This window comes from Eucalyptus grandis, chromosome 5, assembly GCF_016545825.1.
Source record: "Eucalyptus grandis isolate ANBG69807.140 chromosome 5, ASM1654582v1, whole genome shotgun sequence".
Lineage (NCBI taxonomy): Eukaryota > Viridiplantae > Streptophyta > Magnoliopsida > Myrtales > Myrtaceae > Eucalyptus > Eucalyptus grandis.
This window is the reverse complement of record NC_052616.1, coordinates 34,234,433-34,261,106: the sequence shown is the minus strand read 5'-3', so window position 1 is coordinate 34,261,106 and position 26,674 is coordinate 34,234,433. Positions and strand designations below refer to the sequence as shown.

The 26,674-nt window shown below is 40.2% G+C and overlaps 2 protein-coding genes across 9 annotated transcripts in view; both read left to right on the top strand.

Annotated features, from left to right (window-relative positions):
- Window positions 1–26,338, top strand: part of LOC108959853 (TMV resistance protein N) — a 34,815-nt gene extending 8,477 nt beyond the window's left edge. Inside the window, exon 7 of the mRNA XM_039312776.1 lies at window positions 26,068–26,338. The gene's annotated coding sequence lies outside the window, so the exon portion shown is untranslated. The remainder of the gene's footprint in view (window positions 1–26,067) is intronic.
- LOC104444781 (tRNA-specific adenosine deaminase subunit TAD2-like) lies at window positions 484–25,809 on the top strand. 8 transcript variants are annotated; one of them, XM_039312780.1, is made up of 7 exons: window positions 484–497; window positions 11,424–11,461; window positions 11,586–11,652; window positions 12,645–12,796; window positions 12,884–12,980; window positions 15,585–15,744; window positions 25,327–25,809. In XM_039312780.1, exons 3-7 carry the CDS (start codon window positions 11,603–11,605, stop codon window positions 25,390–25,392), a joined length of 525 nt encoding a protein of 174 aa, XP_039168714.1. In that variant the 5' UTR covers window positions 484–497; window positions 11,424–11,461; window positions 11,586–11,602; the 3' UTR covers window positions 25,393–25,809. The 8 variants fall into 8 exon arrangements, with proteins under 8 accessions (XP_039168714.1, XP_039168717.1, XP_039168720.1 ...); XM_039312783.1 differs by having other exon boundaries at window positions 11,424–11,487; XM_039312786.1 differs by having other exon boundaries at window positions 485–497; window positions 11,424–11,487; window positions 11,564–11,652.
- Window positions 26,339–26,674: the final 336 nt, after the last annotated feature.

The following is a 26,674-nucleotide window of genomic DNA, read 5'->3' as shown; positions in this document are numbered from 1 at the left end:
GATTCATCACTCAATCCAAGTCCCCATTTTATACTTGGGTATAGAACCCTAGAGCGATCCCCCTTTGCTTTATTATTATTGTAAGTAAATTCGAACATGTATTTTATAACAAATTTGAAGGCATAGTTATTTCCGTTATGCCTTTTTTTTTTAAACTGACTTTTTGAGAATTATAAATGTTGAATTTTTTGTGAAATAAAAGAGACATCTTTCTCGACAATTTAACCTTCTGTCTGATTATGCACTCCCATCGTCCCCTCTTAAACCTTTTTTATTTCTTTTTCTTTGATTTTTCCCGTTGTTTTAAAGCTTCTTCCTTTGCTCTTCTCCTCCGCCATAGCCCAAACTTCCAACTCCACCGACGCCTCATCTTCCATCCCCCACACCAGCGATCTCCGACGAAATGGAAGATCATCACCTGCCAACGGAGGCTACGAACGGACGGCAGGAGTTCGTCTTCCCGAAGCCATGGAAACTGATGACGATTCTCTCCTGAGGTTCGTTTTGGGCTTCGTGCAGCTTGCTATATATCAGGTAACGCCTGGCAACGTTCCCCTTTTCTTTTTTTTGGTTTAAGTTAACGTAATACTTGAGATGGATTTTGAATTTGATTCGGTTGGTGCTGCAATTGTGTGGGAACTTAAAGGGCATGTTGTTGAATTTGTTCGAGAGACGCTGAATCAGTGTTTTCTTCATAAGTTTTGTCTGTGGATGCTGGATAGTGAATTCATAGGTTGTTGACTTGCACGCTGCAAAATCAGCGACAATCTCTGGAGAGGCATAGCTTTTCTTTCTTTGTTTTCATAGGTGGCAATTTACTGAAAGAAGTAGGTGAAGCCTAGGTTTGAAGGAAAGACAAGCCAGGAAGACTAAAATAATGGGAAGGAGGGTGTACATGGGTTGGTTCAGTTCCCTTCTCAGGTGAAAAATTGAGCAAATCCGGGTGTTGTAGGTTGGGAGGGAGGGAGGGAGGGAGGGAGGGTGCTTCCGAGGTGTTTAGGAAATGTGGATGTGTAGTATGTACTGATCATACAGATGTGCAGCGGGTGGTCGGTTTGTTAGGAGAATTGAATTCTGAAAAAATTCGATTACTGGGATAGAGGGTTCTGTCTCTATGTTTTATGAGGCGCTTGAAGAGGCAAGACCATGGAGGAATGAAGAAGATGCAGTGAGATGGCAAGGACTAGGAAAGGTTGCTCGATAGTGGAGTCTTTTAACTACATCTTGACATTGGCAACTAGGGAGAATTGAAAACCAAATTTACTTGGAGTGTGAGAGTGATATGAACATCGGTTGTGTCCATGGATAACTGATTAGGTGTTTATTTTCTTTCGCCCTGTGAATTGTGGATTTGAAAAAGAAATAATGACAAGAAACACGGAGTTGACATAATCTATTTAGCGAAACAGAGACAAAAGCACAAAAAGCTGATTGTCGATTCTGAATTCTGAGGCTTTTGCAATAGTTTAGGATTCTTTTTTACCCTTATGTGCTGTGGTTTTTATGAAGGAAAATGACTGAAAGCTAAAACTCCTAGATGCTTCTTAAATTTTTGAGTGAAACCTGATTAATGAAAGGTTAACTTCTGAGGTACCAATAATAAGACACACTAGAATGAGTAACATGTAGTTTCTCATATTAGTTGCTGTTTTTGCTTTGGTGTTGTTAGAGCCATATAGTTAGGTGGGATTTGCATCTGAATTACAGGATCAGTATGTATTAATAATTATTACTTGGAAGTTTGTGACCAGTATGTTATACCAGACCTGCAAGATCTTGATCTTATAGCTGCAAGATATGGATTAATTCCATTAGTAGCTGCATATTGATACTGAAATATTTCTACTGTTGGCAACTTGATGCTGATTTCTTCCCGAGTTACCTATTGTCCTCATAATTTGTTCTCCTAACAAATAACGAGACCTATTTGCCTCTTTCGTATAAAGCACGGCATTGAAGTTCCGGTCATGTAAGAAACTGGTTTCGGTAACTAGGTGCATTTCAGATATATTGTTTATTTTCTATTAAAATGATTAGTATTTCAGTCTTCATTAGTGAATGATCTCAAATTTATTTATGTTATGGTTTGATTGAACAGCTGTGTGATTGTTGAGGATGCGAACATCGTTTTGGCAGGAAGAAACTGGTGTAGTGAGACATGAAATGTATGTTTATCATTGCCATGATTAGCTTGCCAGGTGTTCATTAAAATTGCCCAGGGAAAATTGTGTTGAACATCTTACCGGATAAGCTTCTTTTGCAAATGTATACTAGAGATGACAACAGTATATTAGAGATGATGAAGAGAGCACCTTAAACGAGCACGTAAGTACAGATTCTGTACTGCACTTGTCCCGCACTTGTCCCGCTTTATTTCTGGTCCGAACTCAATTGGGGAGAGGGCTTGTCGTTGTGGACCTCGAGTCCATGATGGAATTTTGTACTAGTGTGTGGTGAGGTACTGCTTGGTTGGTACATCAATTAGACTCCATTGAAACACGATTTTCCCATATGGGCAGTTTATGCTAGTTTTGTCTGAAGAATTCTGTGGTCTCCTAGTGAATGTGCATGCTCCAAAAAAAATCCTTTTTTTACCTGGTCATCTATCAAAACACTTGGGTATGGATAGTGCTCCATACTTTTTTGGAAAATGACTTCCACCTTCAAAATTAGGAAGTCATTTTCCTTATTTTTAAACTTGGTATTTTCTGGTTGACTGAAGTCATTTTTCTTTGACCAGCTTATTTTCCCACACCAAACACTAAAAAATGGAAATAGAAATTTTCTGGCAATATATTTTCCTTCAAACAAATAGAGCCTAAGTCAAAATTGAGTTTCATCTTTCCAAACTACCTTTGATCATAGTAGAAATATAATTGGTCTTTAAGGACCACATAATAGATACTCATTTGCATCTATGCATAACCACCTAATTATGCACGCGTGCATCCCCTTTAACCTTTTTTTTTTCTTTTCATTAATTCCCCTTAAACCAGGTTGACTATATATATCCTAAAATAAATTTTTGTAATCCTTTCTTCTATCGTTCTTTTTCTTTGTTTTAATTCTCTCTCCACCTTCTTTCTTTGATAACTCCTAAGCTCCTTCCTTATCTTCACCATAGGCAAACTTGGAACTCCATTGACGCCATTTTCAATATCTTGATTGCTCATCTTTCATCCGACACCAGCGAGCCTTGACGAGTGGAAGATTGCCACTTGCCAATGGAGCTGACAAATAGAGGAAGTTCTTCGTAAAACAACCTAGCGAACTAAAGGTGACGGAGACTGCCGAGTGGAGGCAACAGACTACCACCACCGACCGCAGCCATAGAAACTGATAACATAGCTTTGGGTGAACGATTCTCTCCTGAGGTTCTGGGTTTTATGCAGCTTGCTATAGATCAGGTAACGCCTGGCACAGCCGATTGTATTATGTTGATGAAATACTTGAGCTGAAGTTTGAGTTTGATTCCTTTGGTGCTATAATTGTGTGGGAACTTGAAGAATGTATAGTTGAATTTGGACAAGAGATGTTGAATAAATGTTTCTTTGAAAGTGTTTTCTATGGATGCTTGGTAGTGCGTCCATTGGTAATCGACATTACATGCAGCAAAATTAGCAACAATCCCTAGAAGGTATATAGGTGGTAATTTATTGAAATAAGTAGGTGTAGTCTAGGTTTAAAGGAAAAACAAGCAAGGCAAAGTGCAACAAAGGGAAGTTGGGTGTACATGGGGTGGCTTAGTCCCCTTTTCAGGCAAAAAACTGAGTCAATCCGGGTGCTGTAGGTTGAGAGGGAGGGAGGGATGGATTTGGGTGCTTTGAGTTGTCTAGGAAATGTGGATTTGTAGTATGTGCCTATTTATAAAGATGTGCAGCAAGTGATAGGTTTGCCAGGACAATTAAAATTGTCAGAAGCTTCGATCACTGGGATAGGACTCTATGTTAAGTTTCATAAGGCTTTTGAAGAGGCAAAACCAGAGAGGAATGAAGAAAATGCAATGAGATGGCAAGCCACCAGGAAAGGTGTTTGCTTGACGGTGGAATCCTTTTACCACCTTTTGACTTTAGCACCTAGGGAGAATTTAAAACCAAATTTCCTTGGAGCTGGAGAATAATGTGAACATCGGTTGTACCCATGGATAATTGGTTGGGTGGTTATTTTCTTTGGCACTGTGGTGTGGATATGGAAAAAGAAAAAAATCACTAGAAACACAGAGTTTACATAAGTTATTCAGTGGAATAGAGACAAAATCCCAAGATGCTGATTGTCAATTCTGATTTGCAAGGGCTTCACAATAGGGATCTCTCTTTATCCTTATATGCCATAGCATTTGTAAAGGAAAATGACCCAGAAGCTAAAAACGCCAGGAAGCTTCTTGAATGTTTGAGTGAAAGCTCATTAACGAAAGAAAAGCCTCTGAGGTACCCATGATAAGACACTCTGGACTGAGCAACGTGTAGTTTCTTAAATTAGTTCTCGTTTTTGCTGTGCTATTGTTAGAGCCATATCAGTTTAACTGTTAGGTGGGATTTACATTTGTATTACAGGATGAGTATGTAGTGAGACATGCATTTGTTCCATTGGTAGCTGCATAATGATACTGAAACATTTTTACTGCCGACAACGTGATGCCGATTTCCTCTTGAATTTGCCTTTATATATGCATGTGTCATGGGCCGATCGATTGGGGTCGTGACCGCGCGGCGACTCGGGCAACTTTGGATCACCCAAGCCAAGCCTTGCTCGATTGAACGCTCACTCGCTCGTATACCCGGATCGTAGAGAGAGAGAGTCAAGAGAGAGGAGTTTTGGAAGGAAAGGAACTTTGATATTTCTGAAATGGATTGGATGATTACAAATGAGGAAGGACATCCCTTTTATAGTTGAGGGCCTCGGATTACATCCGTTGATCTATTTTTCATCCGGCAGGTGAGATCGCATCGCCTCAACTACCGACATAATGTCAACTACCGTCTACCGACATAAATAACGAAACAGATTTCTAAAATATGACTCAATGACGGTTTCGCCCGCCCTTGGAACTTCAGGGAGAAGGCTTGGTGGGAATCTGAGTGAGAGCAGGAGGTCCACGGGTGAGTCGCGATCGTCCTCCAGGAACCTCTTGGGTTGACTCTCTTTCGGCCCGTGACATTCTCCCCCACTCAATCGAGTGACGTCCTCGTCGTTCACAGCTCGACAGGTAGCCTTACGAGCTTTGGCACTAGCTTTCTTGTTCTTGTTTCGTTTGGTGCAGACGCTCTCGTATGATGGACCGCAACCTTCTATGATGAACTCGGACTTAGCACGCAGCTCCATCTTCGGCTTGGACGGAGCATGCAGTGCGCTCTCAACCTCAGGGAAAAGCACTTGGATTGACATGACGTGTGTTGGAGTATGATCCAACTCTACTTTCGGCTTCACCTCGGACAGCTTGTTGATGCGCATCACAGCCTTCAAGCTCTTGTCGAGGCGTCGGATCGACGTGATGGTCTTGGTGTCGACCACCCCTTTAATCATGGGAATCATCGACGGGCACTTTTGATCGAGAATCATCATGTACTTGGTCCTCATGTCGATCATGGGTCCCACACTATGGAAAAATTGTATACCAAGGATGAGATTATAGTTGTCAAGAGGGATTACCTCGAATGCCATCTTATCTTTCCATCCACCAATCTTGACATCCACATCGGGAGTTGCTCCTACGCGATGGAGTCGCTCGAATTAATGGGCTTGTACGACTTCCCGGATGGTTCCACGTGAAGTCCCAAGGCTTTGGCTACCTCGGTTGACATGAACATGTTCGATGTGTCGGTGTCGACCAAAGCGTAAAGCATTCGGCCGCACACTTCGACCTCCACGAAGAACATGTTCGTGTTCAATGTAATTCCTTCCTCTTTGGACGGCGATTGGGCTTGGACCGAGTTGATCATCCTCACAGTTCCAATCCGGATTTGCCGCTTGTCTTCTTTGGGCTCCTCCTTTTCTTCCTCGATGGCAAGGAGGGTGTTGATTCGACCCTTCTTCGGGCACTTTTGGGTCCAATGCGGACCTTGACAAATGAAGCAAGGAGAAGGCGGGGGTTGATCGAACTTACTCGTGTAGTCTGTTGGTGATCGACCCCTTTGGAAGGACGGCTTGGAAGTTCCTTCTCCCCATGCTTTGGCTCGGCCGCCTTGATCATGCGTGCCTCGAGGAGTGCTTCTTGCTTCGTCCTCGGATCGATCCAACCACCACTCTCTTGGCTGACTCCTTGGTTCGGCTTTGGTGAGGTCGACAAGCAACTCAGCCACGCTTAGCGCTCACGCAAGACTACTCACGTCCTGTCTCTTGAGCTCGAGAAGTGCCCATGGCTTCAACCCATCCATGAACGTTCCGAAAGCCTCCTCTTTGCTTAGGTTGCGAATTTGAAGTTTGAGCTCCGTGAACTCCCTCACGTACTCTCAGATCGCACCTCTTTGCTTGAGGCGATGGAGCTTGTTACGGGCTTCTTACTGAGCAAACTTGGGGAAAAAGTAGTTCCGAAACTCTCTCACGAAGTCGTCCCATGTGCTCACGGGATCGGTGCCGCGTCTAACCTCATCACACCTATTGTGCCACCAAAGCATTGCCGTATCAATAAGGAACATGGAAGTGGTTTGTACCTTGATCGACTCGTCTTGTATGTTGATGGCACAAAGTATTGCTCCATGCTCCAGACGAAGTTGTCCACCTCCTTGGCGGATCATTTGACTTTAAACTATTTAGGCTTCGGCACCTCAATTTTGGGCATCGCTTGGGTAGGCACCGCACCGTTGGTGATGCTCAACTTGCACAGGGCAAGCTCGGTCTTGAGCTCTTGGATCTCCGCCTTCATGGCTTTGACCTCGTCCCCACGCGGGCTTTCTTCCTCGATCACTTGGACGCGCTCCTTCAACACATCGATTGATGCTTCAAGGGCTTCATCTTTGTAGTGCAACGGGGCAGTAACTTCGTTGAGGCCGGTCGTGAAGTCTTCACGAAGCAAACTCTCAACCTCCATGATCTGGTCTCGCACATCGTCAAGACCTTCCATGAGCTTCAGCACGGCACTCCGGACCTTCCCTATCTTCTCATTGAACGCAGCTACGACATCCATCGAGGCGTCTCATTTCTTTGCTCAGCCACGGGTCTCCTTGATTTGCGTGGCCTCTCCATCCATGACAGCTTCTTGGCTCGACATTCCTTCAAACAGTTGGCGCTCCTTGGTCTCCCGAACGAATCTCTCTTTTGCTCTGATACCACTTGTCACGGGCTGATCGATTGGGATCGTGACCGCATAGCGACTCGGGCAACTTTGGATCACCCAAGCCAAGTCTTGCTCGATCGAACGCTCACTTGCTCGTATACCCGAATCGTAGAGAGAGAGAGAGTTAAGAGAGAGGAGTTCTAGAAGGAAAGAAACTTTGATATTTCTGAAATGGATTGGATGATTACAAATGAGGGAGGACACCCCTTTTATAGTTGAGGGCCTCGAATTACATCCATTGATCTACTTTTCATCCAGTGGGTGAGATTGCACCGCCTCAACTACCGACATAATGTTAACTACCTTCTACTGATATAAATAATGGAACAAACTTCTAGAATATGACTCGATGATAGTTTCGTCTTTCGTCTGCCCTTGGAAACTTCGGGGAGAAGGCTTGGTGGGAATCCGAGTGAGAGCAGGAGGTCCACGGGCGAGTCGTGATCGTCCTCTAGAAACTTTGATATTTCTGAAATGGATTGGATGATTACAAATGATGGAGGACACCCTTTTTATAGTTGAGGGCCTCGGATTACATCCGTTGATTTGCTTTTCATCCGAAGGGCGAGATCGCACCACCTCAACTATTGACATAATGTCAACTACCGTCTACCGACATAAATAATGGAACAGACTTCTAGAATATGACTTAATGACAGTTTCGCTTGCCCTTGGAAACTTCAGGGAGAAGGCTTGGTGGGAATCCGAGTGAAAGCAGAAGGTCCACGGGTGAGTCGTGTGACATCCCAAATTTCTGATTCTGTTTTCAATTAAATGAGACGGACTTTTCATCGACACGCTTATAGTTCAATTCTCCGAGCTGATCACTCACGAGATAACTAGTCTATCAGGTGAAGCCGTTAAGGAATTTAAATGCAATAGGCTTAAGAATCGACCATGAACCGACCGCTCGACCGTATAAATCTGCAAGGATCATTACGACACTGTCAGAATCGAACAGAGATTAGTAATAGGTCGATTCGACTGAGATATGTAATTAGAGTGTGGGTGATTCCACCTGATTTCAATATCCTCGTCGACCGGCACTGAACTGATTATTCTGTCGTTTTGGGTACCCTGTGTTCGTATTTGAAACCTCGAGATTTTCACGACAATCGAAAGTCGCCAATGTGTCGAAGATTATGTCGTGGCTTGAAAATAATCAACCATGGGTCAATTGCACTGAAAATTTCCTAAAAGCCACCCGGTAGATTAGGACGCGCTCAAATCGCGCCAGATTGAAATTAACTGTGATTTTAAATCCGGATTCAGAAATTGAAGGTTCTAGCATGTCACAATTCATTTTAGGAACGTCGACTCATCTCCAGAAGATTTTTTCTACAAACCGAGATTTTTGGCGGAAAAGCAAAGTAAGGCCGTTTTTGTTCGGGATTGTCAGAGAGCCGTTTTTAATCGAATCTTCGGGATGCAAGTTGGATCATTTGATGGAGAAATGTCATGAGAAGGCCGAGGACACATGGGTTGATTTAATTGAGCTTCAATTGGATGGAATTAATTGGCAATTGAGTGAATTAAGTGAACAAATGTTCAAAATTCGAAATCCCCTTGGCACACCTCATTTTGGACCTATTAACTAGCTTGTAGGGGAGCTAGAGGAGAGAGAAAGAGGCTGAAGGGTGGGCCGGCCATGGTGGGGGCAAGGAGAGAGAGATTGACAAGTGTTGAAGCTAGAAGAGCTCTTGGGGCCCCTTGCTTCAGCCGAAGCTTCTCCTTCCTTGAATCCCTCGTGCGGCGCTTTCTCCATGGTTGAGGAAGGGAAAAAGCTTGAGAAACCGGTGGAGAGCGACCAGCAGCCGTCCGAAGCCCGCGAGCCCATCGGAGCGGCTAGCTTGCTCGTCGCATCTCCCCTGCAACCGCGAGTCCAGCCGCCGCCGCGCTTCGTCCCGCGTCCTCGGCCGTCTAGCTCGCCGTTCGACAGCCACAGCACCGCAGGGAGCGCCCGAAGCTTCCTCTTGCCCGCCGGACCTCTTTTTCCCTTGTTTTCCCCTCGTTCCGCTTACGCTCCAGCCGACCTTTCGCCAAAGATCTGAGTAAAAAGTTAACTTCCCGGTTGAATCAGTTAACAAGCCACCCATCGCCGAAGAAGACATCCAGCCCGTTCCTGAGCACCTCACCGCTCGCCGGAACGATTCTCCGGATGTCCCGTACGGCCGCCCGGCCGCCGCTGCCGGACCGTCCGGACTCGCCCGGTTCCGCCCGTTTCACCCGTTTTGCGGTTTTCAGCCAATTTCACCCCATTTCTACCCTACCTCCACCCATACCAACCTCCAATAAGATTTCCTTGACCCCCGGAGCCGCCGGTTGCCAGCCCACCCGCTCGCCGGAGCTCCGATCAGCCCGTTTTATTTGTTAAAGTTCTTTGTCTCTTCTCTGCAGATTCAGTCCGGATCGAAGCGTAAGACAGCAAAAGTTCCAGACTTCGTGGCCCGTTTTCAAGCCCTTCCCGGCCTCCGTTGGTGTCGCCGCTTTGGGGTTTATCGACCGCCTTGGCGTCGTGGTCATTGTGAACTCACCGGCACGCAAAACCAAAGTGAGTTTATCCTCTAAACCTTGCTTAGCAAGTTAATCATGCTTAAGGGGTGTTTAGATTAGTCTAATTAGGTTTAGGTGGTTAGATTAGATTATTTTAATATAAATTAGATTAGTTGTATGATTAGTTTAATGGATGTTTAATTAGGGCTAATTGTATGTTTAAATTAGTGTAATCTAATTTAAGCCCTAATTAATTATTTTAATTAATTAATTATTTCGAATTTTTAAATATTATTTTATTATTTTATATTAATATAATATAATATTTAATTATTTAATTTTCGGAATTAAATTTAATTATTTAATAATTTCGAAAATTTTCTTTGGGATGGCGGTCGTTAGAATTTCGCGATCGCGCGGTGCGGTTGGTTTGTGTTAATTGTATGTTTAAATTGAGAAATTGAGTGATTGATGATTATGGTTAATAATTCCAAAAGTGTGGAATTGTGTGAAATTGATGAAGTTGTGGTATTTAACTTGAAAATACCCGGTGTTAGCTTTTAGCACCGTAATTGATTTGTATGACTAGTTTGAATCGATTGGATTGATTGATTGATTTAATTGAGGTATGGATTGGGTTATTGTTGAATTGATAACTTTGGCGAGTAGTTATGATATGGATATATATTGAATATTGCGGCAGCTTCTGGTGAGCTATAGTATACTATATTGAATATTGCGGCAGCTTCTGGTGAGCTATAGTATACCATATTGAATATTGCGGCAGCTTCTGGTGAGCTATAGTATACTATATTGAATGTTGTGGCAGCTTCTGGCGAGCTATTATATTATCTATCAGTTACAGCTTTAGAAAGCTTATGTCTCATTAACGACTGGTTTGAGAGACGGTATGGAAAGATAGATAATATGATTGAATTGAATCATTGTGAATGATCGGATTTGGTTGAATTATGAAATGTACTGACGTGCAAGAATGGACTGAGGCGAGGTAAGTCCTCAATTCTCTTTGTGTGGCTAGAGCACCCTGGGGCTTATTTTCTTCCTAATTGAGTTTTAGAGGGTAGGACTCGCTGAGACATCGTCTCATCCCGGTTGTGGGATAATATTTCAGGTCCCTAGATGGCGGATCCTCCGGAGCTTTTTGGTAGACCGTGAGGGTCACCGAGAGGATTTGTGACTTCGCCGATCCCGACCAAGAGCTGGCGAATGGACCCGTCTAGCCGATCTTAGGACAGCCTAGTTTTTGAGGACCGATCTTCTATAGATCTTTTGTAAATAGCCTAGTCCTGTAAATGAACTAGTTTGATATGTATAAAAAGTATGTGGTTGGTTTTAAAAATGTGATCCTGCTTTTCTATCCCAATTGAGTTTTGTCTGGGGATTATTTATCCGCTTCCGCATGTGCAATTAAAAAGAATGGGTCGGCGACGTGTCTTGGGAAGTCGCATTTCTATCGACCGCAGTGGGATGTGCACGTGCTCGAGGTTCGGGGCGTGACAAGTCGCGATCATCCTCCAGGAACCTCTTGGGTTGACTCTCTTTCGGCCCGTGACACATGCATGAGAGAATTTTGACTCTCATTCTCATATTTTTTTCTCCTAACAAGTAACAAGATCTATATCTTTTCTTATATAAGGCAAAGCATGCGTTGGACAGCCTTGAAGTTCCAGTTGGGTAAGATAATGGTTTTCAGTAACCAGGTGCATTGCATATATGTTACTTTATTTTCTAACTAAGATGATTAGTATTTGAGTCTTAATTAGTGAATGATTTCAGATTGGACTCTTTGATTGAATAGCTGTGTGATTGTTGAAGATGGGAACGTTATTGCGGCAGGAAGTAACCGGACTAACGAGACACGGAATGTATGTTTATCATTACTTCTCCACCCTTTTATATGGATTTTGGCCAACAGCACTTTGTTATTATTCCAAATTGACCTCAATTTATCCACTTGTAGTTTATTGTCGATCATGTTATGTTTCTCCCTTAATATGTATTTATTAGATAGTAAATTAATATATTTGAGCAAATCTCTAAATGAGTTGAATATTCCATGCATTGTTAGGCTGTAAGGGCTTTTTTTCCCATTACCCTTCATAAAATATGGCTACATTTAACAATAACAATAATCTTGCTTTATTATGCACAATGTTTTATGTTTTTCATTTGCCGTTGTGCTATGTCTGTAACCATATTGCGGTCTTTATATGCTTGTGTGAAGTTTTTAACATTGTTAGGCCGTATGTAGCTAGACTTTTGTTATAGTTATATGGTGTAAAAATGCATTGCTACCATTTTATTGCCTTTTAACACGTCAGAATCTGCGCCTTGGGCAGAGTTCTTCATACAATGGCCATTTACACAACTAGTTTAAGCCTGGTTCTGGTTGAGATCATCTCTTATCTAATAGAATATTTCTGTATTCATTTATAGTCATGAGGTGACATTACTATAGATGAATTTATGGATAGTAATGGATAGTTGATGCCAAAAGTTTATGGCCCTGTTAATATCTTGTGGAGCTTAATAAAAAAACAAAGGCACCTTGCTACAGGGGTATAGTTAAAAATACTGTTAGAAAAGGTGGAGGTGGTTGATTCAATGAGAAGCCTCTTTTTCCATGTGATATTCTCAGCAACTTCAAGCGAGCAAAACTTATTGACTTAATGTAGTATATGATCAATCATACATGTACTCTTAATCAGTTAACTTAATGGAGAAAACACATTTCTCAAGAATTGCATTTCCAAAATTTATGTTGAAACTACACTATGAGCAACTGTCTCTTTGACAAAGCTCCTAAGTTTTGATATGCTTGCTTTGTTTTTCTCCTTGTGCTTTCATAGGCAACAAGACATGCAGAGATGGAAGCTCTTGATATTCTTCTTGTACAGTGGCAGAGGACTGGATTTACGGCTGCAGAAGTTGCAGAGAAGTTTTCAGCATGCTTCCTTTATGTGACATGTGAACCATGCATAATGTGTGCAGCAGCATTATCGAACATTGGTATATCTGTTGATCATACCGAAATAAAACTGAAATATGGTAAAAAAAATTATTTATAAATGATTGGATGACTCTTGCCATTTCTTGGTATAAAGGAAGTATATTATGGTTGTGCAAATGATAAATTTGGAGGCTGTGGCTCAATACTGTCTTTGCATTCAAGTAGCTCTGAGGCATGTTTTAGGTCAGTTTCTGAACTTGCTTTTGCTGCTTGTGTTGTATTGACATAGCTTTACTTTGAAATTATGACATGTGACAATTGACAAATAAAGCTTACTTGAGGTTTCGATTCCTTATGTTGATAACTGATGGATGTGGGTTCATAGCGATTGTGTATGTTGTCACGTGTCGAATATTGTAACATATAACCATTAAAAAGAATGGGTTTATGGAACTAATTTTCCATACTTTCAATGCTTTCCTTTGTCTAAATGGAAGAAAGTGGTGTTTCTAGAAGCATCAAGAAGTCAAGTTTATAATTATTCTTTCTTTTACCGCTTTGTTTCCTTTTTCTTAAATTCTTTGTGACTTGTTAAACATTTTGGTATTCTTTATTTGCCTAAAAAGTTTACAGTTTTGAGAAGTGCTACAAGTTAAGCTAACATTAATTTCTTTTTCCTCTTCCCTCTCCCCTCATTTCTTCATTTCTTCTTCCTGACTTTTTTCACTACAGTGAGATTCTTTGATGCCTTGAATGTTATCATGTTTAAATCGAGAAATATAATATCTTCAAAGAAGTATGATATTCTAACTATGAGGAAATTTATGCTTTCTGATATGCCATAGGCAACATACTTGATAAAGAAATCTCATTTTTTGTCTGATAGTTGCAATTGTCTCTTCTTGCATACATGAAGGCATGTGCCCACTAAATGGTGGGGTATGGCTTGTGTTTCCAGCTTGATTTTTTTATTTGTCTGCGCTGTAATGAGCTAAGGTTTCATGTTTCCTGAGCTTGATCAGAGCTCATCAATTTTTTACTCTGACCTTGTTGACATGAAAGTTAAAACGTAGTGAAAACAGGATCTGTTTCATTGTGATTTGAGCAGTACATGAAGTTGTGTAATCTAGATTAAGGACATTGTTTTTCTTTCATAGTTTTAATTTTGAAAGAATAAGCTCAAGTATGGGGGAAGAAGCAAGAGATGTACCAAGGATGCATCTAAACAAGAAGTTACCGGGGGGGGTCATACTTTAGATCTTGAAATTTATAGTTATGTTGCGAATAATAATCTGATTACCAGTCAAAAGCAATGTGTGATGCATCTGCCTGATTTATAAATGTTTCCAACTTTTTTTTCTTGTTTCTCTTGCAGCATTGGGAATTCTGGATCAAAGGGTTTCAAATGTTATGGAGGAATAATGGCATCAGAAGCCATTTCTCTTCTGCGAGATTTTTATGAACGAGGGAACACTAATGGTATAAATGGCAAGCAAGCATTTTAACCAGTTGAAATGTCTGTTTGAAAGAATGTTATTATACTGCAGTTTGCACCTATTTACACTAGATAACCTAAGGGAAATGGTAGGTCATTTTCAGCGGACCCATAGTCAAAAAATACATTTTAAGAGGCTTCTATGAGCGATATCCTACTTTTGAACCAAAGTTTTCTTTATCAATCAATGAAGTTGAGCATTGTGCTTGCTGGCCACTTGAAGACCTTCCCGAAAAAATGATCTTTTGGTGCCTAATATGGTGGTCTTCCTAGCACTGATCCTCCGTAATGGTTAAGAAGAATTCAGGAAGCCTCTTTATATTTCTTCTTCTCAATCCATTCTCTCAACCAGCAATAAAAAGAACTGTAGCTGGAGCTTTCGGTGATTGGAGATCTTACTGAACAACTCTCTCTCTCTCTCTCTCTCTCACACACACACACACATACACACACTAGTCCATATGTAAATTGTTTGCTGCAGTGAAGATACGTTGTTGTATCCTTGGTCTGGAGAATTATCTGCACTCCCTGGTAAATAAAGCTGGCCCAATGGAATGTTTTGGAATGACTAAGGGCTAGTAAAATTGCAAGCATAGAACTAGTGGCCATTGGATAAATAAGAACCCATTCAGAAGTTTTCTCCATCAAGGATAAGGTGCTTAAGAGTGCTCATCTTGACATGGCGCATACACTTATCCAGATTGACATTCATTGAGTATGATTGTCTAAGGGAGCGGTGTTCAGCCTTATTATAATGATTGCTATGAATTGGTGTAGAATTGGCCTAGTAAACAAAAGGCAAGAGTTTCAAATACCCATTTTTTTTCTTTTTTGGCTAATTTTCAGATGCCCTGCTATCATATGTAGCTTCCTCTAGACTCGGTACACCTAGCCAGATTGCCATTTGAAAAATGGGATGTCATGTCCTTGGTTAAGGAAAAAGACGAAGTGCAGTATCTTAATAGTTGATAATCCATCGGTTAGACTCGTTATTCCTGTTGTGAATTACTAAGCATAAATAGTTCTTTGGTCGAGCAACTGTCCAATTTGTGCTCTTCAATTGCATATATTTCAAAAGACTGATTGGACCATAACCTTTTCATCTCTCTGCGATAATTAGTATGCTTTGGAAAGTGATTATATATAGAAAAAATGGTTAAATAAATTTTCTTTGCAATGATAAAATCTAGTTGGTTCATGTTTTTCTTTGTTTTGTTGAACCTTGTTGCATGAAGTATCATTTCTCTCCTCCTTTTTTCCCCTCCTTTTCCATTCATTATCTATTTATGACATTGTGGAATCTATGATTAGTTCATATATATGTATGCTGAATGCTAATATTTGATTTTCAGCTCCAAAGCCTCACAGGTCACGGGTTACTCAGGCTTAAAATTAGATCTGCGTGCATTGATTCTTCCTGTTGAATCTTCTCATGCCTTTGCACTACTAGGTGAAAACTTTGAACTTATGATTCCTTGCTTTTCTGAAAATCATGTACATCATGTAGAGATGGTGTTTGAGAAATCTTCTTGAAATGTTTTGAAGTTGACAAAACGTTTCTATCAGTCTAGTCTGAAGGCTTGCAGACTTTGCTATTTAAAGTCTGAAGACCTCCGGACAGCTAGACTCAAGACTCAAAGTCTATCCTCATTGATAGTCTCTAATCCGTTGAAGAAAGGTTATCCAGAACTGGATGTTTCGTTAAGGATTTAACCTTATCAACTGGAGAAGATCTCGTGGCTGGAGAAGACATAAACGGAGTCCTTTGATTGATCGAAGATTGATTCGATAAATGAAGATCCGGTGATTGCCTAAATATTATTGGAAGGTTACGCTTATGGAAACCGAGATCCCGATTGTATGGGCGAACATGATTGATGGACTATCAACACGTTCCTTTAATAGCTTGAACAATCTTCCTAATTGATTCCGTCCAACAGGTAGATTGGAGGAATTCCTTTGGTAAGTGCCAACGGGTATGATGGCATAAATGAGTATATAAGGAAGACTGTCTTAGTTGTTCAAGGAGTGCGCGATAGAAGAATTCCAAAGTCGAAGCTCCTTTTTGTTTAGACAAATCCTTTGAGCGAATACTTGTATACAAAAGAGAGTCTATATTTGTGAGAAACCTTGAGGAGGTGTGGTAGAACATCTACACTTTGTGGAATCAAGGCAAAGCTGTGCTGTAACTTCTCTTTTGATCATAGTAAAATCCAGCCGGTGGGCTGTCAGTGCGGAAGAGTGGACGTAGGCTTGGAATAAGCCGAACCACTATAAATCCTGTGTTCAATTTTCTCTTCCTCACTCTCTCTACCTCGATCGTATTTCATTTTGTTAATCAAGAGAGAATTTCCTTTCTATCATATGCTAAGAATCGCTTCCGTATTTCGATAAATTGTTTGTGCACCTATTCACCCCCTCTAGGTGTTTATACTAGCTATCTCAATTGGTATCGAGCACATTGTACTTACTTTATTTGAAGTGTTTTACTTCGTAGTAAAAGATCCATGGCTAGTATGCTAGCACCGGGGCTAATGGAAGGGCAAAGCAATACCCGGACCACCCTACTTTGATGGAAAGGATTACAACATCTGGAAGAACAAGATGAAAACTTTCCTTCGATCAAAGGATCCTCTGGAATGGGACGTTGTAGAAAAAGGAATTACTCCTACCACTTTGCATCGAGTCTCGAAAGAGGAAAAGAAACTGATGAGACCGGCGGAATGTCTCGGAAGAAATAATCAAGAGACAAGCACTCGATGCAAAAGCAATTTACTCCTTATATTGTGCTTTATCACCAACTGAATATAATAGAATATCTTCTTGTGGTACAGCAAAAGAAGTTTGGGACGATTGCATATCACCTATGAAGGAACAGGTCGAGTGAAGGAAACAAGAATCAACATTCTTCTCGGTCAATACGAAGCCTTGAGAATGAAACCGGAGAATCTATATCGACATGTTTAGTCGTTTCGAGATATTGTGAATGGTCTTGAAAATCAAGGTCAACCAACTTCGATCCCATGAAGGTAAACAAGCTGCTGCGTGGACTCTCCGAGGATTGGAATCACATAAAGATTTCGATAAGAGAGACGCAAAGAATTATGCCACTATCTCGTCGACGAGCTAATTGGAACTCTTCGATCTTATGAAGTGGAACGGATCAATGAAGATGAAGATCCAAAAGGTAAGAAATCCATTGCATTAAAATCAAATGATGATTCGATGATACAGATTACGAAGAAGATATGGACGATGAGGAGCTTGCTCTCATGATAAGAAGATTCAGAAAACTGAATAGAAAAGGAAGAAGGTTCAACTCAAAGAATCAAAGCTTTCAAAGACAGCGGACCAAGTCCGTTGATGATGAGGAACCAAACAAAGACATAGTCTGCTTTGAATGTAAGAAAAGGGACACATCGGACCCAACTGTCCTCTTCGAAGAAGAAGAAAGGAAAGGCTGAAAAATTTCGAAAAGCTCTCAAAGCCGAAACACGGAATGACACGAGTGTGAAGAAAGTGATAATGAATATGCCAATCTATGTCGATGGCGACAATCGGACTCGGACTGGATCGGACTCGATTCGACGGTGAATTTGAGGCAAGTAATTTTAAAATTCTTGTCAAAGTTTCTAAATACATTGATGAACCGTGTTTTAGTCTTAAGACTTATCTCAAAAGAATTTCCGAACGAAAAGGAAAACTCGGCTCTAAAGCAAAAGGAAAATGTTTTAGTAGAAAGAGTTAAAAGTCTAGACTTGATTTGTTTCCACTCTTAAAGAAAATGAAGATAATCTTTTAAAAGAAAATGCTCTTTTAAAAACAGACTTATCAAATATCTCAAAGAAATTTTCAATAGGGTCTGAAAAACTTGAGAAAATTCTTTCAACACAAAGACCTTACTTCAATAAGTCCGGTCTAGGTATGACAGCAGAAACAATTCCCTTGATTGATTTTCCTAAAGTAAAAGAAAGAATTAAGAAAAGACTCTCGAGAGAGGTTTACAAAAATCACTTCAAGAAAGTTTTTGTAAAATCTGTAGGTAGAAATGCTCTCAGATGTTCAAAATGCAACAGTCCGGATCACTTTGAAAAAGAGTGTCCTATGGTTTGGAAACCCGTTAAGAAATTATGGGCTAATACTTATGTTACTAACACCAAAGGACCCAAGAAAGTTTGGGTACCAAAGAAAGCTTGAGACTCTTTTTTTTAAATGCAGGTCACCGTCAAGAAAAAGGTAAAGTGGTATCTTGACAAAGGGATGCTCAAGACACATGACAGGAGACTCAAATTGTTTTATAAAGCTTGCTCAAGTAAATGGTGGAAAAGTTTCATTTGGAGGAAACAACAAAGGAAGTATTGTGGGATTTGGAACTATGAAAATTGGAAATCTCACAATAAGTAATGTTTCCTTAGTGGAAGGACTCAATTACAATCTTCTCAAAGCATTAGTCAACTTTGTGATACTTGGTTTCAAGATCTTCTTTCAAGAAGGAATATGTTACGGAATCGGTAAAGACTCTACTCGATCTTTCATGGGTCGAAGACATGGAAACATCTATCTTCTGGATGTGAAACCAAATGAATCGCAATGTTTTATCTCAATTCAAGACGAAGCAAGCTTATGGCATAGAAAGCTTGGTCATGTCAACATGAAGCAATTAGCCAAAATCTCATCAAAACAGCTTGTTCGAGGACTACCCAAATTACCTTATCAAAAGACTGATCCATGCACTCCATGTATTCTGGGAAAACAGGTAAGAAATTCATTTAAGCCAATAAATCATGTCTCTACTAATCATATACTACAGTTGCTGCATATGGATCTCTTCAGACCAACCAGAACATAGAATATTGGAGGTAAGAAATATTGCCTAGTAATTGTGGACGATTACTCCCGTTTTACTTGGGTATATTTCCTTGCAAGTAAGTCCGAAACCTTCTCGTATTTTGAAAAGTTTGCTAAAAAGGTTCAAAATAAAAAAGGATGTGTTATCTCAAGTATAAGAACAGATCATGGAGGTGAATTTGAAAATCAAGATTTTACAAAATTTTGTGATGAATCTGGCTTTAATCATGTGTTCTCCTCTCCATATATTCCTCAAAGCAAAATGGAGTTGTGGAAAGAAAGAACAGATCTCTTCAGAAATGGCTAGAACTCTTTTAATTGAAAGCAAGATTTCTTCACGATTTTGGGCTGAAGCTGTTTCAACAGCATGTTATATCATCAATAGAGTCTTCTTAAGACCTATTTTAGAAAACCTCTTACGAATTGTTCAAAGATAAGAAGCCTATTGTTTCATACTTTCATGTATTCGGTTGCAAATGTTTTATATTGAAATATGCAAAAGATCGAGTTGGTAAGTTTGAAGAAAGATCAGATGAAGGTATCTTCCTTGGATATTCTACATCAAGCAAAGCCTTGAGTCTATAACAAGAAGAGCCGATCTGTGGAGGAGTCAATGAATGTCAAATTTCAAGACTCAACGCAAGATGAATCAAGTCGACTCATCAAGAAGAGTCTCGAACCCGCTCCATCTTCCAAAGCTTACAACTCAAGAAGCATCTCGGACTGGAAAACCAGCGTCGGGATGTTCGTGAAGATCCAAACAAAGAAAGAGATCATCATCCAGAAAAATCAACAAGTAACTGGAAGCATAAGTCCAGTCATCCCAAAGATCTTATAATCGGCGAAATTAATGAAGGAATTCGCACCAGATCCAAAAGGCGAGAAGAGTCTAGTCTTTGTGGCTCTTGTTTCTGAAATTGAACCAAAAAGCATAGAAGAAGCTTTATCGATGAAAGCTGGATTGAAGCTATGCAAGAAGAGCTCGAACAGTTCAGCATTAATGATGTCGGGAATTGACATCCAAACCAAAAGGTAAAACTGTTATTGGAGCTAAATGGGTGTTCGAAACAAGATGAATGAGAAAGGAAAAGTTGTACGAAACAAAGCAAGACTCGTGGCCAAGGGATATACGCAAGAAGAAGGAATAGACTATGATAAGACTTACGCTCCAGTAGCAAGGTTAGAAGCTATTCGACTATTACTTGCGTTTGCTTGTTATAAGAATTTCAAGTTATTCCAAATGGACGTCAAAAGCACCTTCCTAAATGGATTTATTCATGAGGAAGTTTATGTGGAACAACCACCGGGGTTTGAAGACCCAAAGAAGCCGGACTTCGGTCTTCGACTGAAAAATGCTTTGTATGGTTTAAAGCAAGCACCTCGAGCTTGGTACGACAGATTAAGTAAGTTTTTAATACAAAATGGTTTTGTAAAAGGTAAAATAGATATGACTTTATTTATCAAAAAGGAGATCAAAAGTTTCTTACTTGTTCAAATATATGTGGATGACATTATTTTTGGATCTTCTAATGAAAATATGTGCAAGAAATTTTCTAAGTCTATGCGGGATGAATTTGAAATGAGTATGATGGGAGAGTTAACATTCTTTCTTGGTCTTCAAATAAAACAATTGAAGGAATGAACTTTTATTTATCAAGAAAAATATGTTAATGATCTTGTCAAAAGATTTGGACTGGAAAAGTGCAAAAAGACCGACATACCGATGTCAAGTTCTTTGAAGATAGACAAAGATGAAGAATGGAAGAAAGTTGATCAAAAGCTGTACAGAGCATCATTGGTTCACTCCTTTATCTTACTGCCTCTAGACGACATCTTGTTGAGTGTTTGCATCTCGTGCTAGGTTTCAATCGGATCCTAGAGAATCCCATCTCGGTGCTGCGAAACGCATCATTAAATACGTTGCTTCATCATCAAGCATCGGTCTTTAGTATCCTAAGAAGGAGACTTTAATCTTCCAGGATATTCGAGACGCAGATCTGGCCGGTTGCGAGTTGATAGAAAGAGCACTTCGGGAACTTGCCGGTTGCTTGGAAGCGGGACGGTGTCTTGGTTTTCAAGGAAACAAAGCACTTGTGTCCCTTTCAACAACGAAGCGAGTATGTAGCCAGGAAGCTGCTGTTCGCAAATTCTATGGATAAAACAACAGCTAAGAGACTTTGAAATTGAAGACTCATGCACGGAGATTAATTGCGACAATACCAGCGCTATCAACCTCACCAAAAATCCAATTCTCCACTCAAGAGCAAAGCATATAGAGATTCGACATCACTTTATTAGAGACCATGTTCAAAATGGAGATGTTTCAATTCAATTTGTTGACTCAAAGAATCAACTAGCAGATATATTCACAAAGCCTTTGGAGAAAAAATCAATTTGAGTCTATACGTTCCCACTCAACATTTTGAGGTATGAGGATATCAAAGTCTAAAGACTTCCCGACTCAGACTTACAAGACTTTATCTGAAAGACAGTCTTGGTACGTCCGTCAGACTGTAAGTCTTTCTCCCTTGAATCTCATCTTGAAAAGGTACGATTGTCAGGCTGTGTTTAAATTGTTGCTATATTTAATTGACGTAAATATTGCATCGTTTCATTTTCAAAAAGGAAGTTATTTTGAAATGGCTATTTTTGCGGAAAAAACAGTTATTTTGAAAAGGCATTCTTTTATTTCCTTTGTGACGGTTCGTTTATCCCTCTTTTTAAACGATCGTTCACTGTCGATCCCTCTTCACTTTTCTCTCAAAAAAAAAAACCCTAGAAAGCATCAATCCTCCATTCCCGTTTGTCTTCTTCGTTTAATCCTCAAAAAGTTGTCATCTTTCCTGGGAAAGTCAAGCAAGGAATCTTCCAAAAACGAGAAAGATGTCATCTTCAAGAAAGTCCTCAAGAATCGCAAGCGGGGGACCACGGCGGATGAGTGAGGGGCCTACGCACTTCGATCTTACGAAGATGAAGTGACTCCCGGCAAGCGAGCCCACAACATTCTCAACAGTGTTATTCTCCTCCATCTAGTCCTCAAGGCGTTGATCATGAACAACGGAAGAAATCATCGAGGATGTAGACCCCAGTAAGAGTTCAAAAGCCCACTTATATTTACCGGTTATATCGTGCCCTAAAAGGAATTCGTACTCCTTTGAACTACATTGATGATTTTCTTAAAGACAAAGGACATGGGAACGAATATATCTTTCTGCGAAAAATGGAAAGTTTGGGAATTGCTCGAAAATGGGTGGCTGAGGAAACCCTTGCAAATATCCCAAGTGATCCTTGTGGTATTTGGGGCCGAATCTGTAGATGGGAATGATGATGATAAATTATACGAGTCAATTTCAACCGAAAATGGGTGTTGCGGTTGAAAATCAAGGAAAAAGGGAGATTTGTTCGGATCAAAGGAGCAAAAGGATCTATACTCGAAATTGCTGAAGCGTGGGGTAATAAACCTAGGAGTGTGGATTTTGATTTTCTGGATGCAAAGTGAATATGAACTTGAGGAAAAGTTCAGATTATCTTCAACTTGAAAAGTTATGCTCTGACTCTACAGAGGCATATGCTGAATTAACTGCATATTTCTATTCAAATCTAAGCTTTTTAGATGCGAATAGATTCTCTTTCAGCGTTAAAGACCAAGACTATGTTGTGGATATGAATATCTTTGCCGGATGTGTTAGAAGTAGAAAGAGAAGATATCAGCCAATCAAAGTTTCCATTGCTCGGGCCACACTTGAACCGGTGAAGGACGGGAGAACGGATGAAAAGATCACCTACTTAAGGATGGGTGCATTCAACATCTTGCTTCACAAGATTGTGATTAATTGCCTCCGACCGAAATCAACTTCCAAGACCGATGTTTCAAGTTCGAGGCCAAGCGATGTATGCCATTCTCTTTAGAAAAGGTTTTCTCTCCCTCACACTTTGTGATGTTTCACATGTATAGAGCAATGATGAAGGACAGAGGTCAACAACCTTACCCAAGCCTTGTTACGAAGTTATTCAGACATCTGAATATTCAGCCTCCACAAATCTTTTGTGTTCGATCATGCGATCATATGGTGGTAGGTCTGAAAATGGTGACCAAAATGCGTATGAAGGAACTGAGCAAGGAGTTGGAGAAATTCAAGGAGAAGACTCCCGCAAAATCTCATCAAATATCTTCCGCGGCTAAAAGAAAAGGGAAGGAGCCCATGGTTGCTCCATCCAAGAGAAGAAGAGCTCTCCTTGTTGAGGATGAAGATGATGAGGAAGACATCACAATCTCTGCATTGGCTTTGAAGAATTTAAGTCGTCTGTTCCACGAAAGAATCGGAGCAAATGACGAAAGAAGCGAGAGGAGAAGGAAGAAGAAGAAATAGAAGCTGAAAAAGAAACAGAGGAGGAAAGACCTAAAGAAGAAAGAAGAGAAGAAGGAGAACTGAAGAACACTCTTCTCCACCCGTAGGCATGGAAACGGGGGAGATCGGGAGAAAGGTGTGAAGTCTTCATGTCCTGATGCAAGTGAAGGAGTCAGTCGATCACCAGCAGACCTAGAGGATGTTTATGCATCTCAGTTTCCAGAGGAAGGTCATGAAGTTTCATCGTCAAACCTGCAAGATTATGCTGATCTACCATCGTCTGCATTTACTCCATCGAGATCGAGCCGAAGCAAGTACTCAAACGATAATGGAGCAGATTTTCACGGAATCATGGATATTCTTTTGGAGATGCGAGGTCAGATTTATGCCTTGGGATGCGAAGTTCAAAGCTTGAAGAATGAAGGTCAAGCTTCTTCCTATTCATTGAATGATTAGATGCAAGCCCTCTCTGTTCAGAATCAGGCCAATGCCAAGAGTGAGGAGATTGCACAGCTAAAGGAAGACTTTAAAAGGCTGGAAGGCATCGTCCGCCTATGGAAGATTTCCGGCTTGTCCGCGTTCCCAAGCAATCTTGACTTCATCTCATCCTTTTTAATGATGACAAAAAGGGGGAGAGATGCAAGATTTGATCAAAAACTTTTCATTCATTAAACTTTTTTGTTGGATTGTTTTGTGGTTTGAATCTGTTTGACTTTGGTTTGTGTCTGGATGAGAACTGAACTAGACTTGGACTTGACTACTTCTATTAACCAATATTGATATCTTATGAATGGCTTCATCATATCTTGACTAACCTATTTTCTGTGGTTGCATTCTAGTGTTATTCTCATTAGCCATTTATCTCTATAAGATATGCATATGTGTTTGAGAAATGTTTTGCGGGTCAAAGATATCCCAATCTGCGGAAAGTTTTGTCACCATCAAAAAGGGGGAGATTGTTGGAGAAATCTTCTTGAAGTGTTTTGAAGTTGACAAAACGTTTCTACATCGATCTAGTCTCAAGGCTTGCGGACTACGCTATTTAAAGTCTGAAGATCTCCGGACAGCCCGGACTCAAGACTCAAAGTCTATCCTCATTGACAGTCTCTAATCCGTTGAAGAAAGGTTATCCCGAATCTGGATGTTTCGTTAAGGATTTAACCTTATCAACTGGAGAAGATCTCGTGGCTGGAGAAGACATAAACGGAGTCCTTTGATTGATCGAAGATTGATTCGATAAATGAAGATCCGGTGATTGCCTAAATATTATTGGAAGGTTCTGCTTATGGAAACCGAGATCCTGATTGTATGGACGAACAGGATTGATGGGCTATCAACACGTTCCTTTAATAGCTTGAACAATCTTCCTAATTGATTCCGTCAAACGGGTAGATTGGAGGAATTCCTTTGGTAAGTGCCAACGGGTATGATGGCATAAAGGAGTATATAAGGAAGATTGTCTTAGTTGTTCAAGGAGTGCGCGATAGAAGAATTCCAAAGTCTGAAGCTCATTTTTGTTTAGAAAAATCCTTTGAGTGAATACTTGTATACAAAAGACAGTCTATATTTGTGAGAAACCTTGAGGAGGTGTGGTAGAACATCTACACTGTGGAATCAAGGCAAAGCTGTGCTGTAACTTCTCTTTTGATCATAGTAAAATCCAGCCGGTGGGCTGTCAGTGCGGAAGAGTGGACGTAGGCTTGGAATAAGCCGAACCACTATAAATCCTGTGTTCAATTTTCTCTTCCTCACTCTCTCTACCTCGATCGTATTTCATTTTGTTAATCAAGAGAGAATTTCCTTTCTATCATATGCTAAGAATCGCTTCCGTATTTCGATAAATTGTTTGTGCACCTATTCACCCCCCTCTAGGTGTTTATACTAGCTATCTCAGATGGAACGATTATTGGTTACTTGTGCGTATAACAAGTGTAGCGCATGGCGTGACCTTGCTGTATTTTAGCCTTTTAGCAACAGAATGGCATGGATTAGGGTGCTGTGGCAATGTTTCTTGCTGTGGCTGTATGATATGATGCTCATGCGACTTTTGAGTATACCTACAGCTATAAATTCGCTTGTATGGTGTTTGCCAATGACGATGAGGCACTATTAAGGTCTTAGAGATGAAGTTAGACAACATACTTGTTCTTTGTTCCTGATTGTTGGTTTATTTTGATTATTTTGTTCATTGTTCTTAATCCTGTCGCCATCTCTTCATTTGACTAAAACCTAAAGTCAAACTTGCAGTTCAAGGTAGTTCCTATTCTTAAGGTGAACTCATGGAAAAATTACTTTCAAACTATAGTTTTGTGACTCTTTGTATTCTACATTAAAGTACAAATCTGGATGTGAGATCATTGTTGCAGATTCGGCATAGTAAGATTCTCTTGTTGTTTGTGTGTAATCTCGAAAAGTTAATGGTTATTATTTTGTCTCAGGACCTTAAAAAGTTGCATAATCATAGTGTGTTTAGAGAGCTCTTTAAGTGAAGAGATCCCTGTGAATAGTATTTACGATAATTAACGTTCTATATATGGTATGAGGATGTAGTTAAACATCTAGAATTCTATTGTCTTCAAATGATTTGGCGCACTCTGACTGACAATGCATGCGCCATTTATTGCTTTTCCAATTACAGGATTTCATCAAGGACATGATAAAGAAAGCGTGAACGTCCAGATCAGTTTTTGCCCCGATGTTCATATGTTTATTGAGGGTTGCAGCTGTGATCTTCCATTTTATGCTTTAACTTGATCATCATATTGTAAGATAATTTATGGAAAAATCCTATGTAGCATAACTTTTTTTATGCTAATTTTTGTCATCAACCTATCATGTAATCAAGCTTGATTATTATTATTATTTTTATGAGCTTTCGAGCTTTGAGGTAATTCTAGGCATTTTATTTATGTGTCTAAACTTTTTAATTCTAGTCTATATCATGTGTGATCCCTAATGGTTAGCGACCTAGGGGTGCATGACAATCTCGATTTCTGTTCTAGAAACAATTTTTCTATTCCGACTTGTTTCGGAATAGAAATTGTTTGATAAAATTATTTCATTTTTTTATTTCTGAAATAGATTTTGGTTCTAGAAATAGGTTTGGAATAGAAATCAGAAGTAAGATTTTTCTACTTCTCTAATTTTGGAATAGAAATCAGAAATAAAATTTTTTTCTCATTGTTCGTTGCCGCCGACTATCATCCGCGTACGCCGCTTGTCACGCCTCGATCCTCAGGCACACA